The sequence below is a fragment of the Physeter macrocephalus genome, chromosome 19 (genome assembly GCF_002837175.3).
Source record: "Physeter macrocephalus isolate SW-GA chromosome 19, ASM283717v5, whole genome shotgun sequence".
In the NCBI taxonomy this organism is placed as follows: Eukaryota; Metazoa; Chordata; class Mammalia; order Artiodactyla; family Physeteridae; genus Physeter; species Physeter macrocephalus.
The window spans coordinates 35,347,087-35,360,834 of NC_041232.1; the positions used below are offsets into that span (position 1 = coordinate 35,347,087).

General features: G+C 35.1%; 1 protein-coding gene across 1 annotated transcript in view; it reads right to left on the minus strand.

Annotated features, from left to right (window-relative positions):
• The window catches only part of ROCK1 (Rho associated coiled-coil containing protein kinase 1), a 151,807-nt gene that overhangs the window by 38,251 nt on the left and 99,808 nt on the right, over positions 1-13,748 (minus strand). The window contains exons 13-16 of the mRNA XM_024120556.3: positions 12,494-12,542; positions 8,086-8,221; positions 6,016-6,107; positions 5,677-5,923 (exon numbers count right to left, since the gene is read on the minus strand). Coding sequence (XP_023976324.1) covers positions 5,677-5,923; positions 6,016-6,107; positions 8,086-8,221; positions 12,494-12,542 — 524 coding nt within the window. The remainder of the gene's footprint in view (positions 1-5,676; positions 5,924-6,015; positions 6,108-8,085; positions 8,222-12,493; positions 12,543-13,748) is intronic.

A 13,748-nucleotide genomic window follows, 5' to 3' on the forward strand; every position in this document is an offset into this window, starting at 1 on the left:
CTAAATATGTTAAAATCCCCAAATATGAAATCTACTATCTAAATTTGAGGCCCATCAACTATATATAAAAATTAAAAATAAAGGAATGGGGACTTCCCTCGTGGTGCAGTGGTTAAGAATCTGCCTGCCAATGCAGGGGACATGGGTTCAATCCCTGCTCCGGGAAGATCCCACATGCTTCAGAGCAACTAAGCCTGTGCGCCACAACTACTGAACCTGCGCTCTACAGCCTGCAAGCCACAACTACTGAGCCCATGCGCCACAACTACTGAAGCCTGTGTGCCTAAAGCCCGTGCTCCACAACAAAAGAAGCCACCGCAATGAGAAGCCCGCGTGCCACAAGGAAGAGTAGCCCCCGCTCGCCGCAACTAGAGAAAGCCCACACACAGCAATGAAGACCCAATGCAGCCAAAAATATAAATAAATAAAAATTTTATATATATAAACAAACAAATAAATAAATGGGCAAGATACAACAGGAAAGTGCAGATTAAGGGAAAAATCCCTCAAGGTCAGATATATTTAATATCATCTATAATACAATTTTAATCCAGTAAGAAGATACAGAAGTCATAAAACCTTAACACACCAAACAATGCTGCATTAAAAATATACAAAAGCAGGGTATTATGAAATATCCACAGCTAACATCATACTTAATAAACAATACAAAAGGAAAACTAAGACAATTCCATTTATAACAGCATCAAAAAGAACAAAATACCTAGGAATAATTTAACCAAGGAGGTATAAGACTTGTACACTGAAACTAAAAAAAAAAAAAAAAAAAAAAAAAAAAAAAGCTGAAATGTATTTTTTAAATACCAAAATAAACTGAAATATATCCTGTGTTCATGGATTAGAAGGCTTAATATGTTAGGATGGCAATACTACCCAAAGCAATCTATAGATTCAATGCAATCCCTATAAAAACTCCAATGATATTTTATGCAGATATGGAAAAGCAGATCCTCAGATTCATATTGCAGACTGGAATATCTAAAACAGCATTGAAAAAGAACAACAAAGCTGAAGAACTCAAACTTCCAATTTCAAAACTTGCTGTTTTGAAACACCAAAACAGTGTGGTACTGATCTAAGAACAGACATATAGACCAACTGAACAGAATTGAGAATCTAGAAACAAAACTGTATACCTATAGCCAATTGATTTTCAACAAGGATGCCAAGACCATTCAGTGGGGGAAAAAGTAGTCTCTTCAACAAATGGTACTGGGACAACCAGATATCCACAGGTAAAAGAATGAAATTGGACTGCTACACATCATACCATATACAAAAATTAACTCAAGTTAGTCAGAGACCTAAATATAAATGCTAAAACCATACAACTTTTAGAAGAAGACATAGGGGTAAACCTTCATGATCCTCAATTTGGCAATGTATTATGATATGACACCAAAAGCATAAGCAACATATATTAAACTGGACTTCATCAAAATTAACTTTTGTACATCAAAGGACATTATGAAGAAAAGTGAAAAGACAAACTACAGAAGGGGTGTAAATATTAGCAAATCACACACCTGATAAGGTCTAGTATCCAGACTCTTAAAAGTCAACAACAAAAAGACAAAAGACCCAATTAAAAAATGGACAAAGGACATGAGCAGACATTTTTCCAAAAAGGATATACAAATGGCCAATAAGCACATGAAAAGATGCTCAACCTCATTACTCATTAGGGAAATTAGTCAAACCCACAGTGGGACTCCACTTCATACCCACTAGGGTGGTTATAACCAAAAACAGTTAAATATCAAGTACTAGCAAGGATGTCGAAAAACTGAAACCCTTGCACAATGCTGGTGGGAACATAAAATGATGCAGCCATTGTGGAAAATAGTCTGGAAGTGCCTCAAAAGTTAAACACAGCATTAGCACATGACCCAGCAATTCTACACCTAGATATCCAAAAGATCTGAAAACAAGTATTCCAATAAATACTTGTACATGAATTTCATAGCAGAGTTATTCACAACAGCCAAAAGGTGGAAACAACTCAAATGTCCATCAACAGATGAACAGCTAAACAAAATGTGGTGTATACATTCAACAGAATATTAGTCAGCCATAAATGAATCAAGTACTGATACACGGTAGAACATCAATCTTAAAAATATGCTAAGTGAAAGAAGCCTGATACAAAAGGTCACATATTGTATGATGTCATTTATATGAAATATCCAAAACAAGTAAATTCAGAAATATAAAACAGATTGGTGGTTGCTAGGGGCTAGGTAGAGGGGCATATAGGGAAGGAAAGCTTAATGGGTACAAGGGTTAAAGAAAATGTTTTGGAACTAGATAGACAAGGTGGTTGTACAACACTGTGAATGTACTGAATGCCACTGAATTGTACACTTTTAAATGGTTAACCTTATGTTATATGAATTTCACCTCAATAAAACAATATAAAAAAAGCTGTTAGAAATACAAGGGGGCTATGAGAAAAAAGACTAGTCATAGTGTTAACTTTTAAAATATGTTTCAAAATTTGGCAAATCAAAGACACAAAGAATAAATGGAGTCTTAGAAAACTGGTTAGATTAGAAAATGGATCTATTGTTTTTCTTCCAAAAGTCAAATCCAAAAACATACCAAGTAAAAAACTTATACAATTTCCAAATGCCCATGTAACAGTTAAAAACAAACATGCATTACACTATGATATACTATTCCCTCAGCCTATTTCTCTATAGACATGAAGCTAAGAATGTTTTTTTCATTTTTAAAGGGTTGTAAAAAGCAAAAAAGAAGAATATGTAACAGAGCTCGCATGTGGCCCACAAAACCTAAAGTATATACTATCCAATTATATTTGGGAAGTCACTTCCCACACACATGAAGAAGCTTCTGCTCAATAGTGTACATGGAGAGCATTCAACTAGGAAACAATTGTTACTGTGCCACAAGGTTAGCTTCCCAAACTATAAGAAATTTATACCTGATGGATCTGAAATGTCTTAAGAACTAAAAAAAAATCAACGTAAAAATTTTACGTTTGCGTGTGTGCATGTTTTACCACAATGCACCTTGTATGTTGAGGCTCATATAAGTTTTGTGCTTTTTAATGTGTGTGAACTTTGATTCACATTTAAATTAAAAAATAAACCTTAAAGAAAGCATTGAAAAAGGATAAACAGCAACAATAGGTCATGCTATGAATCTTCCTTAACTTTACCAATATCTAAAAAACAGTCAGTTAAAACCATTGTTGATGAACACATAATGATGGTCTCGTCCTTCAAAGCAAGCATTTCAAGCTCAGCATTATCTGGAAAATCACAGACTTAAAGAATTTTAGAATTGAAAGAATTTATAGGGGTCACCTAATCTTCTTGGTTTATAAATAAAGCAGAAGAAGTGACCTGCACACAGCTAATAAGCTGTATATGAAGAGGCCTAGAGAAGCAATTTAAGGAAGTGGAGTATGAGGCTTTTCTAATACATATAATGAGGATACTTTCTTGGTTATATTCAGATCTATTTTAAGCCTAGTGCCTGAGAAATAAGATTGCAGAACACTCCTCAGCTAAGAACCAATGGGAGATCCTAATTTCTGTTTCCAAAGTCCAAAAACTGACCCAGACCTCTCTCCACAGAATTACAGCTAATCATCAAGCCCCATGAGACCCCAAACTATGTTCACATCCTGTGACTTAGGTTAAAATGGACTATCCCACCCCCTACTTTTCCCTGAAAGATCTGGCAACTTCCATGCATATCTGTTTTGATTAGGTAGTATGGATGCTGTTGCTGACAGAAACAGAAAAAAATGTGAGAAGTGGAAGCCAGGAATCTTGTTGAAAACAAAATGATTTTATTACCATGACCAGTTTGTGAGTCTAAAAGGAAACTTTTATACCACAAAGGCTGCTGATTTCTCTATTCCTAACCTTTCCAAGTACCGAATTCTTTATTTGCAATGGGATTCCCTTTCAGCAGTTTAATTTCTATTTCTACCAACAATGCATGAGGAATTCCCAGGTTTTAATAGTGATAATCTTCTCTGCCTGGTTAGTTCCACTTTGAGTAAGACTTTTGTGAATTGGACACTTTTAAAAATTAAGTTTTCAGGGACTTCCCTGGTGGCGCAGTGGTTAAGAATCCGCCTGCCAATGCAGGGGACACGGGTTCAATCCCTGCTCTGGAAGATCCCACATGCCGCAGAGCAACTAAGCCCATATGCCACATCTACTGAGCCTGTGCTCTAGAGCCCACAAGCCACAACTACTTAGCCCACGCACTGCAACTACTGAAGCCCGCGTGCCTAGAGCCCGTGCTCCACAAGAGAAGCCACTGCAATGAGAAGCCCGTGCACTGCATGCAACAAAGAGTAGCCCCCGCTCGCCGCAACTAGAGAAAGCCCGCGCACAGCAACAAAGGCCCAACGCAGCCAAAAAATAAACTAATTAAAAATTAACTTTTCAGTAACTGGCTGTAAAATTGGAAATATCCACATTATCTCCATCACAAGGGTGCCTGAGAGAGTGAAGAAATTACAATTTGATACAAATTATCCTGAAACAGAAATAATGCTAACCATTTCCAGTATTAGCAAGGTCATTTTCTTTCTTTTTTATTGAAGTATAGTTGACGTACAATATTATATAAATTACAGGTATACTATATAGTAATTCATAATTTTTAAAGGTTATACTCCATTTACAGCTCTTATAAAATATTGGCTATATTCCCCAGGTTGTACAATATATCCTTGAAGCTTATTTTATACCTAATAGTTTGTACCTCTTAATTGCCCCTCCCCCCACTGGTAACCACTAGTTTGTTCTCCATATCTGTGAGCCTGCTTTTCTGTTATATTCACTAGTTTGCTGTACTTTTTAGATTCCACATATACAGTATTTGTCTTTCTCTGACTTATTTCACTTAGCATAATGCTCTCCAAGGCCATCCATGTTGCTGCATATGGGAAAATTTCATTCTTTTTTAATGGCTGAGTAGTATATTCTGTAGTATATATATACCACATCTTCTTTATCCTTTCATCTGTTGATGGACATTTAGGTTGCTTCCCTATCTTGGCAATTTCCAGAGTGGCTGCACCAATTTACATTCCCACCAACAGTGCATGGGAGGCCAAGGTCATTTTCTTTATGAGGACAATATGATCAAAAATATATTACCTTACACACTTAAAAATTAAGATGGTAAATTTTATGTTTTTAGCTACAATTAAAAATAAAATATAAATTTAAAAAATTACCTTCCATTGATAGATAGATAAACAAAATGTGGTATATATGGTATAAATACAATGGAACAGTATACAACCTTGAAGAGGAAAGAAATTCTGATACATGCCACAACATGGATGAATCTTGAAGACATTAAGCTAACTGGAATAAGACAGACACAAAAGGACATATAATAACTTCTATGAGGTAGGCAAATTCATAGAGACATAAAGTAGAATGATGGTTACCAGGGGCTGGGGAGAGTGGGAAATGGGGTATAGATTTAATGGGTATAGATTTTTTAGTTTGTAATGATAAAAAAAGTTCTGGAGATGGACAGCAGTGATGGTTGCATGACAATGTGAATGTATTTTATGCCACTGAACTGTATACTTAAAAATGGCTAAAACAGTAAATTTTATGTCTATTTTACCAGAGTAAGAAAAAATATTACCTTGTAGGTCTCCAATCATCTCAGAATCATGACCTCTGTCTCTTCGTTCAGCTTCTAATACAGCTTGCAGCTGGTAATAATCCTTGTCCATTTGTGACTTGGAATTCTCCAAAATTCTATTTCTCTCCTGCAATTCTCTATTCAGGGACTCTAGCTGAGTAATTGATTTGCTCATCTCGGTGTGACTCTTCCTTAATCTTACAGCTGTGTCTGATTCTGTCCTAAGTAAGTCATTGGCTTCTTCTAGCTAATTAAAAAAGAGGGCAAGAAAATATTTTACCAAAACACAATCAAACTTATTTTGATTTAAAAAAAAAACACCTCACTCCAAAAACTTACCTGCTTTTGTAATTGTGCCAGCTTCTCATTAGCAAGATGTGAATTCTGACTGACTTTCTTTAAGTCTTCCAACTGATCCTTTAATGTAGAAACTAGAAAATGAAGGAATAATATGTAGGAAGGAATATGAGGAAACATATAAATCCCTTTTAAAAAATGAAATTTGGTCTTAGGCCATAGAAGTCAGCTATATTAGGTCCATATTCCATCTTGGAAGTACCTACAATCTAAATTTATCAAAAAGTAGAGCACTGTTTTATAGTACAGAATGCAAAAACAGATTTGTTTCCACTGCTGTAATATTTTAAATTCTTTTATTCCTTTCATAAAGGTTAATCTATTAGTGAAATGATATAAAGCTAATTTTAATATTATCTATTTTTGAATAGTACAAATCTTTGATTAGTTCAATTATTTTTAAAATGGTTCAACTAGTGGCAGGGCAGGAATAAAGACGCAGACATACAGAATGGACTTGAGGACACAGAGTGGGGTGGTGGGGTGGGGCTGGGACGAAGGGAGAGAGTAGCATTGACATATATACACTGTATGGATAGCTAGTGGGAAGCAGCCACATAGCACAGGGAGATCAGCTCGATGCTTTCTGATGACCTAGAGGGATGGTATAGGGAGGGTGGGAAGGAGGCTCATGGGGGAGGGGAGATGGGGATATATGTATACATATAGCTGATCCACTTTATTATACAGCAGAAACACAACACTGTAAAGCAATTATACTCCAATAAAGATGTAACTAACTAACTAACTAAATAAATAAAATGCTTCAAAATTCAAAATGTACCAAATGGTGTATAGTATAGCATGAGTCTTTCTCCCTCCACGTTGTCTCCCAGCCCCTCTGGCTCTCCTCCCCAGCAACAACTATTACTAATTTCTTGCATATCCTTCCTAAGATAGTCTGTGTATCCATACCCTAATATATAAAAACACAAATATATATATATGTTTTCACATGCATATCTATATACACACATGCACACACACACACTTAAACATATATAGATAAGCAATCTTGTTTTAAACAATCTGTATTTTTTTTTGGTAAATATACATTTTAGAGATTCTTTTATAACAGTTTATAAAGAGGTACTTTATTCTTTTTTAAAAAATAATTTTAATTTTTTAAAAAATTAATTAATTAATTATTATTATTATTTTTTTTTGCTGCGTTCGGTCTTCATTGTTGCGCGAGGGCTTTTCTCTAGTTGGGCTACTCTTCGTTGTGGTGCACGGGCTTCTCATTGCGGTGGCTTCTCTTGTTGCAGGGCACGAGCGTGGGCTTCAGTAGTTGCGGCACGTGGGCTCAGTAGTTGTGGCTCACGGGCTTAGTTGCTCCGCGGCATGTGGGATCTTCCCAGACCAGGGCTTGAACACATGTCCCCTGCATTGGCAGGCAGATTCTTAACCACTGCGCCACCAGGGAAGCCCAAGAGATACTTTATTCTTTTATAAAATGCATATTATTGTACCATATATACTAACATTTATTATACCACTGATTACATTTACATTGTTTATAATTTTTGCCATTTTAAACAATTCTAAAATGAATAGCTTTGTTTCTATATCAGTATGCATGTGCACAAGTGTATGTGAAATAAATTTCTAGAAGTGAAATCACTGGATCAAAGGATGTAGAAGCTATTTTAAATTTGTAACACTAATATCAAAAATTCTAGTCTTGTTGTTCTAAAATGTGGCTACTTGCTAGAAGTGCCTAGAGAGCTTATTAAAAATACCAATGCCCAGTCTACATGTCTAGATCAATTAAATTAGAATTTCTGAAGTTTAGGCATTAGTTTTCTTTGAAGTTTCCCAAGAAATTCCAATATACACACAAGGATAAAAATCACTACTCTAGCTAAAACATTACTACTGAATTTAATATGTTATAAATAAATTTGGGGCATAGGTATTTAGCTAATGAGGTGTCTTAGGACTGTGGCTTCAAAAATATATAACAGGCACTAAATTTAAAACAACCTCAAGACGAAGACCTCAAGATAGTGTTAGAAATTCCAGTGTTTTTCAAAGGAAGTAACAATTTACCTTCATTTTCTACATTCCTCCTCTTCTCATTTTCCTGTTCTGCTTTTCTTTGGTACTCATTAATTCTATGCTGTAGCAACATTTTCTCCTTCTCAATCTGAGACACTGTAGACTCTAGGTTTCTTCTTTGATTCCCCTGAAATTATGAGAAAAGTTACCACTACAATTAATACTCCTCATTTATTCAAGGGAATACTCTGTTCTTTTTTTAAAAAGTACACAATTACTTAAGATAGATATTTTGGTTTCAAAATCAGATAATACTTCCTAACAACAACAACTTTCTAATAGTAGAATTAGCTTGCCTTAGAAGAAAACAGTGAGAATCCCCTTATTTTAACTAGACATACAAAATTTTCAGAGATTTAAAAAAAAAATCCTTGAGTATAAAAAACCCTATGAATCTTGTCATACTGAAGGTCGAACACACTGTATTCGAACACATTAAGATGAACACATTGTATTATATTACCAATATTTTGGTTTATTTACACTCCTAAAGTTTAATACATGAAATATGAAAGGAATCAGATAATAACTACATATTTGATACTTAAATGGTGCAAAACTCAAATGATACCAAAGGTTACAGTGTTTGTAGTAAGTTCACCAGTCCCTGTATGAGGTCTCCCTTAATCCCCTCCCTATCTCTGTAACAACTTACCTTTCCTAAGATGTTCTATGTATGTACCTACTAATGCATATTAAAAAGTAATGAAAGAAATATTTACTTTAGAAAATGAAACTAAGAGGAGGGGAGGGTTAAAGAAAAAAAATACTCCAAATTCCACAACTTAAAAAAATTTATCTTCTGTTTCTGAGTTACCACTATCAGCATATTCTGCTTTTGATGCTTCATTTTTATCTTTAAGACTCCACACTGGACAAACCTCCTTTATAGTGTGTGTTTTTCTGGGCTTTTCCATTTTTAAGTGAAATCCATCTTTTAAGTAAGATGCTGTCAGAGAGATTTAGTAAAATTTGACAGAGATTATCCAAAATCTTCCCAATTGTAAGATTTTATCTTTCTAACTTTTATTTTTTCATTTTGAAATTTAAAATTCTACATTTCAGAAGTTGCAAAGACAGTACATGTACCCTACCAGTCAGTTTCCCCTAATAGTTACATTATTAACAATGGTACGATAAATCAGGAAATTGATATTGGTATAAAGCATGTGTAGTTCGATGTCATTTCATCTCATATGTAGATTCACGTAACCACCACCACAATCAAGACACAGAACTGTTCCATCAGCACAATGATCTCATTCCAGCCACTACTTATAGCCACATGCATCCCTCACTTCTCCCACCACCTATATCCCTGGCAACCAATGACAGGAGGTCCTCCATCTGTATAATTTTGCCATTTTGAAAATGTTATATTAATGGAATCATACAGTATGGACCTTTTGAGATTAGCTTTTTTACATTCAACAAAATATCCTTGAGATCCATCCAAGTTGCTGTGTGTAACAACAGTTCATTTTCCCAGTCTACAGCTTCTTCATCCTCTTATCAGGGTCTTTCACAGACCAAGTTTTGATGAAGTCCAATTTATTGAATTTTTTTCCTTATATGGATCATAGTTGTGGTGTAATGTGTAACTCTTTACCAAGCTGCAGGTCCCAAGGACTTTCCCCTATTTTTTCCCTAGAAGTTTTATATTTTTTATGTCCCTATTTAAATCTATGGTCTGTTTTAAGTTAATATTTGCATAAGATGTGAGACGGAGGTTGAGGTCCATATCTTGGCCTATGAATACCTAATTGCTCCAGCACCACTTGCTAAAAAGACTATCCTTCCTCCACTGAATTGCTTTTGCACCTTGGTCAGAAATCATCTGGCCATGATTGAAGGATATGGATCCATAGTTTTCTTTGTAGTACTGTCTTTGCTAGATTTTGGTATCTTGGTAATTCTAGCCTCATAAAATTCACTGGGGAATGTTCCCTTCTTTTATATTTTCTAGAAGAGAGAGTGTAGAATTGGTGTTAATTCTTCTTAAAACACTTGGTAGGGACTTCCCTGGCAGTCCAGTGGTTAAGACTTCCCCTTCCAATGCAGGGGGTGCAGGGTTCGATCCCTGGTCAGGGAGCTAAGATCCCACATGCCTTGGGGACAAAAAACAAAAACATAAAACAGAAGCAATATTGTAACAAATTCAATAAAGACTTTAAAAATGGTCCACATCAACAAAAACAAAAACAAAAAATCTTAAAAAAACACTGGGTAGAATTCTCTAGTAAAACCATCTGTCCTGAAGATTAATTTTTGGGGGAGCTTTTAAATTATGAATTCACTTTAATAGTTATATAGGGCTATTCAAATAATGTATTTCACATTGTGTGAGTTGTGGAAGTTTGTATTTTTGGAGGAATTAGTCCATTTCACCTAAATATTACACTTACTTGTTTGGAACTGTTTATAGTATTTCCTTAAGAATTTTTCTTTTTTTTATATCTGTAGAGTCTGTAGGAATATGCTCTGTTTTATTCCTGATACTGATCATTTGTGTCCTTTCTTTCCTTTGACAATCTTGCTAGAGGACTGTCAATTTTGTTGATCTTTCCAAACAGCTGGGTTTTTATTATCACTGATTTTCTCTATTATTTTTCTGTTTTCAATTCCACTGATTTCTGTTCTTTATTTTTCCTTCCTTCTCCTTGCTTTGGGTTTATTTTGCTCTTCTTTTCCTAGGTTCCTGAGATAGGAGCTTAGATAACTGATTTGAAACTTCTCATCTTTTCTAATGTAAACATTTAGTGTATACATTTCCCTTAGAGCACTATGTTAGCTGCATCCCACAAATTTTGATGTTTTATTTTCATTTTCATTGTTCAAATATTTTTAAAAGATGAAGATCCATAACTTTGAAAAATAACTTTATGAGATATAATTAACATTCCAACGTATTTTTTCATTCCCCTTGAGACTTTTTGCCCTATGGATTATTTAGAACTGTGTTGTTTAGTTTCCACGTGTTTGTAGATTTGCCTGATACTTTTCTGTTATTCATTCTGGTTTGGTCACATTTTGGTCAGAGAACAGTCTGTATGATTTTAATTCTTTGAAATATGGAGAAGTTTGCTTAGGATGTGGTCTATCTTGGTGTGTGTTTCTTGAGTGCTTGAAAAACATGTGTCCTTTGCTGTTGCTGGGTGGAGGGTTCTACAAATGTTGAATAGATCCTATTGGCTGATGGTGTGGCTGAGTTCTCCTATATGTTTGCTGATCCTCTGTCTAGAGAGTGGTATTTAAAAAGTCTCCAACAGTAATCGCAGATTTGTCTACTTCTCCTTTCAGTTTTATCAGCTTTTGCTTCACATATTTTGTAGCTCTTCTGTTTGATAAATACAAATTTAGGAATGTTATGTCTTCTCAGAAGATTGACATTTTTGTCATTCTGCAATGTCCCTCTGCCCCTGGTAATTTTCTTTGTCCTAAAGTCTACTTTACCTGATATCAATATTGCCATTGCTGCCTTCTTTCTGCTAATGCTTACATGATGTATTTTTCCATCTTGTTACTTTTAACTTGGCTATATTGTTACATTTGAAGAGAGTTTCTGGTGGACAGCATACAGGTAGGTAATTTTTAAAAATCTACTCTATCTTAATTGATGTTGCATTTAATTTACATTTAATATAATTACTGATATGTTAAGAGTTAAGCCTCCCATTTTGTTCTGTCCCATGTTTTCTTTCTTGTCTTTCTGTAGGTTACTTGAACATTTTTTGGAATTCTATTTGATTTACTAGTGTTTTTAAGTGTATCGCTTTGTATAATTTTTATCAGTGGCTGCTCTAGGTATTACATTATATTACTAGTGTTGGCACATTACCAGTTTGATTAAAGTGTAAAACCTTACCTCCCTTTATACCCATTTATAATTGTCTTAAAAATTTCTTCTATATACATGGAGAACCACATTAGACAATGCTGTAATTTCTGCTTCAACTGTCAACTGTAACATAAAAAAACTTGAGGAGAAGGAGAGTGTAGTGTGTTTACCCATATTCTAGAACCATGTTGAAATTTTAGTACATAAATTTCAGTTCAGTGGTTCTTAATAATTGAATTTGTCTGTCTCTTTCTGCTACAGTTCCAGATTCAATTTCTGATCTGTTGCTCCTTTCTCACCTTTCAACTATTAAGAAGCACTGAACTGAAATTTATGTACTAAAATTTCAACATGGTTCTAGAATAAAACCACATCAAAGAAACTAAAGTATAATCTAATTTCACTTGAACCTGCAGCTCCAAAGTGAGGCTTTCATCATAATTCTTTGGTCCTGTTCTGTATTGCAACCTATAAAGTTCAAATATAATTTTCTCAGAAAACAATCTGAAAGAGGGAAAAAGTCTCAAAAAGGAAAACTTCTGATTAGAAAACAAAAAGTACCTCTTCATCCAATTCTTTCATTATCTTGTCGAGTTTTATGTTTGAAGTTCTGTAAAAGCAAAAGCAATATAGATTATAGATATATTTACTTTTTATAGCTTGGGGTGAAACACTACATTCCTTACTTTTCCATTTAGCTAAGATTTCTTAACCTTTCTTGTGTGTGTTGTGGGTCCCTCTGGCAGTCAGTCTGGTGAAGCCTATGACATTTTCTCAGAATAATATTTTAAAAGCATAAAATAAAATACATAGTATTAAAAGAAACCAAAATTATACTGAAATACAGTCATAACCTTTTTTAAAAAAGTATGATTCACTAACATATGCATTTTATTAATATATTAAATAAGATCTAGCAGCAGTAATTTTAAAGTAGTAATGAGCATAAATGGTATTTAGAGATAAATAACAACTGCATTCTAAGATAATATTTGTGATTTCTATTGGTAATAAAAAATTCACAGCTACTGCTAATAACTGTGGATTATTCACTGTGTTCATAATTAAAGAAAATGCTGAATTTCAGCTAAAGGTTACAGAAAAGATTCACTTTTGTCACCCAAGTTTAAGAACCTCGAATTCCATCCATGGATGCTTTAGGAGAGGTCTATGGATTCTAGATTAAGGATCCCTGAATTCCCTCATGCAATACTTGCTACTAAACAAAGACTAACCATTTAACCTTTAATATAAGAGTAAGTAAATGAAGGGAAAGGTGGCATATGTAAAGCAGTAACTGCACCACTTGGCAACGTGGGGCAAAAATCTGAGATAAACTGAAAGTGTATTATTATCTCCATCACAATTCATTTTGGGGGCTTTAAACCTATTTCTGAGCTTCAAATCTGTACATGCAACGTTTCACATGGATGTCTTACCAAATAGCTCATTCAGCATGTCCAAAGCTAAATGAGTTCCCTCTGCCCGGCGACCCCTCCCACAACACCAATCTGCTTCTCCTCTCCTGTCCCAAAGTAAAGCACTCTGCCTGGGAATCCTCCTTCACTCATCTTCCTCCCTCGTTCTCATTTAGATGAATAAATGTCAAATGCTGCCTAATTAACCAAGGAGTTCTTTTTTTTTAGCGGTAAGCGGGCCTCTCACTTCTGCGGCCTCTCCCGTCGCGGAGCACAGGCTTCGGACGCGCAGGCTCAGCGGCCATGACTCACGGGCCCAGCTGCTCCGCGGCATGTGGGATCTTCCCAGACCGGGGCACGAACCTGTGTCCCCTGCATCGGCAGGCGGACTCTCAACC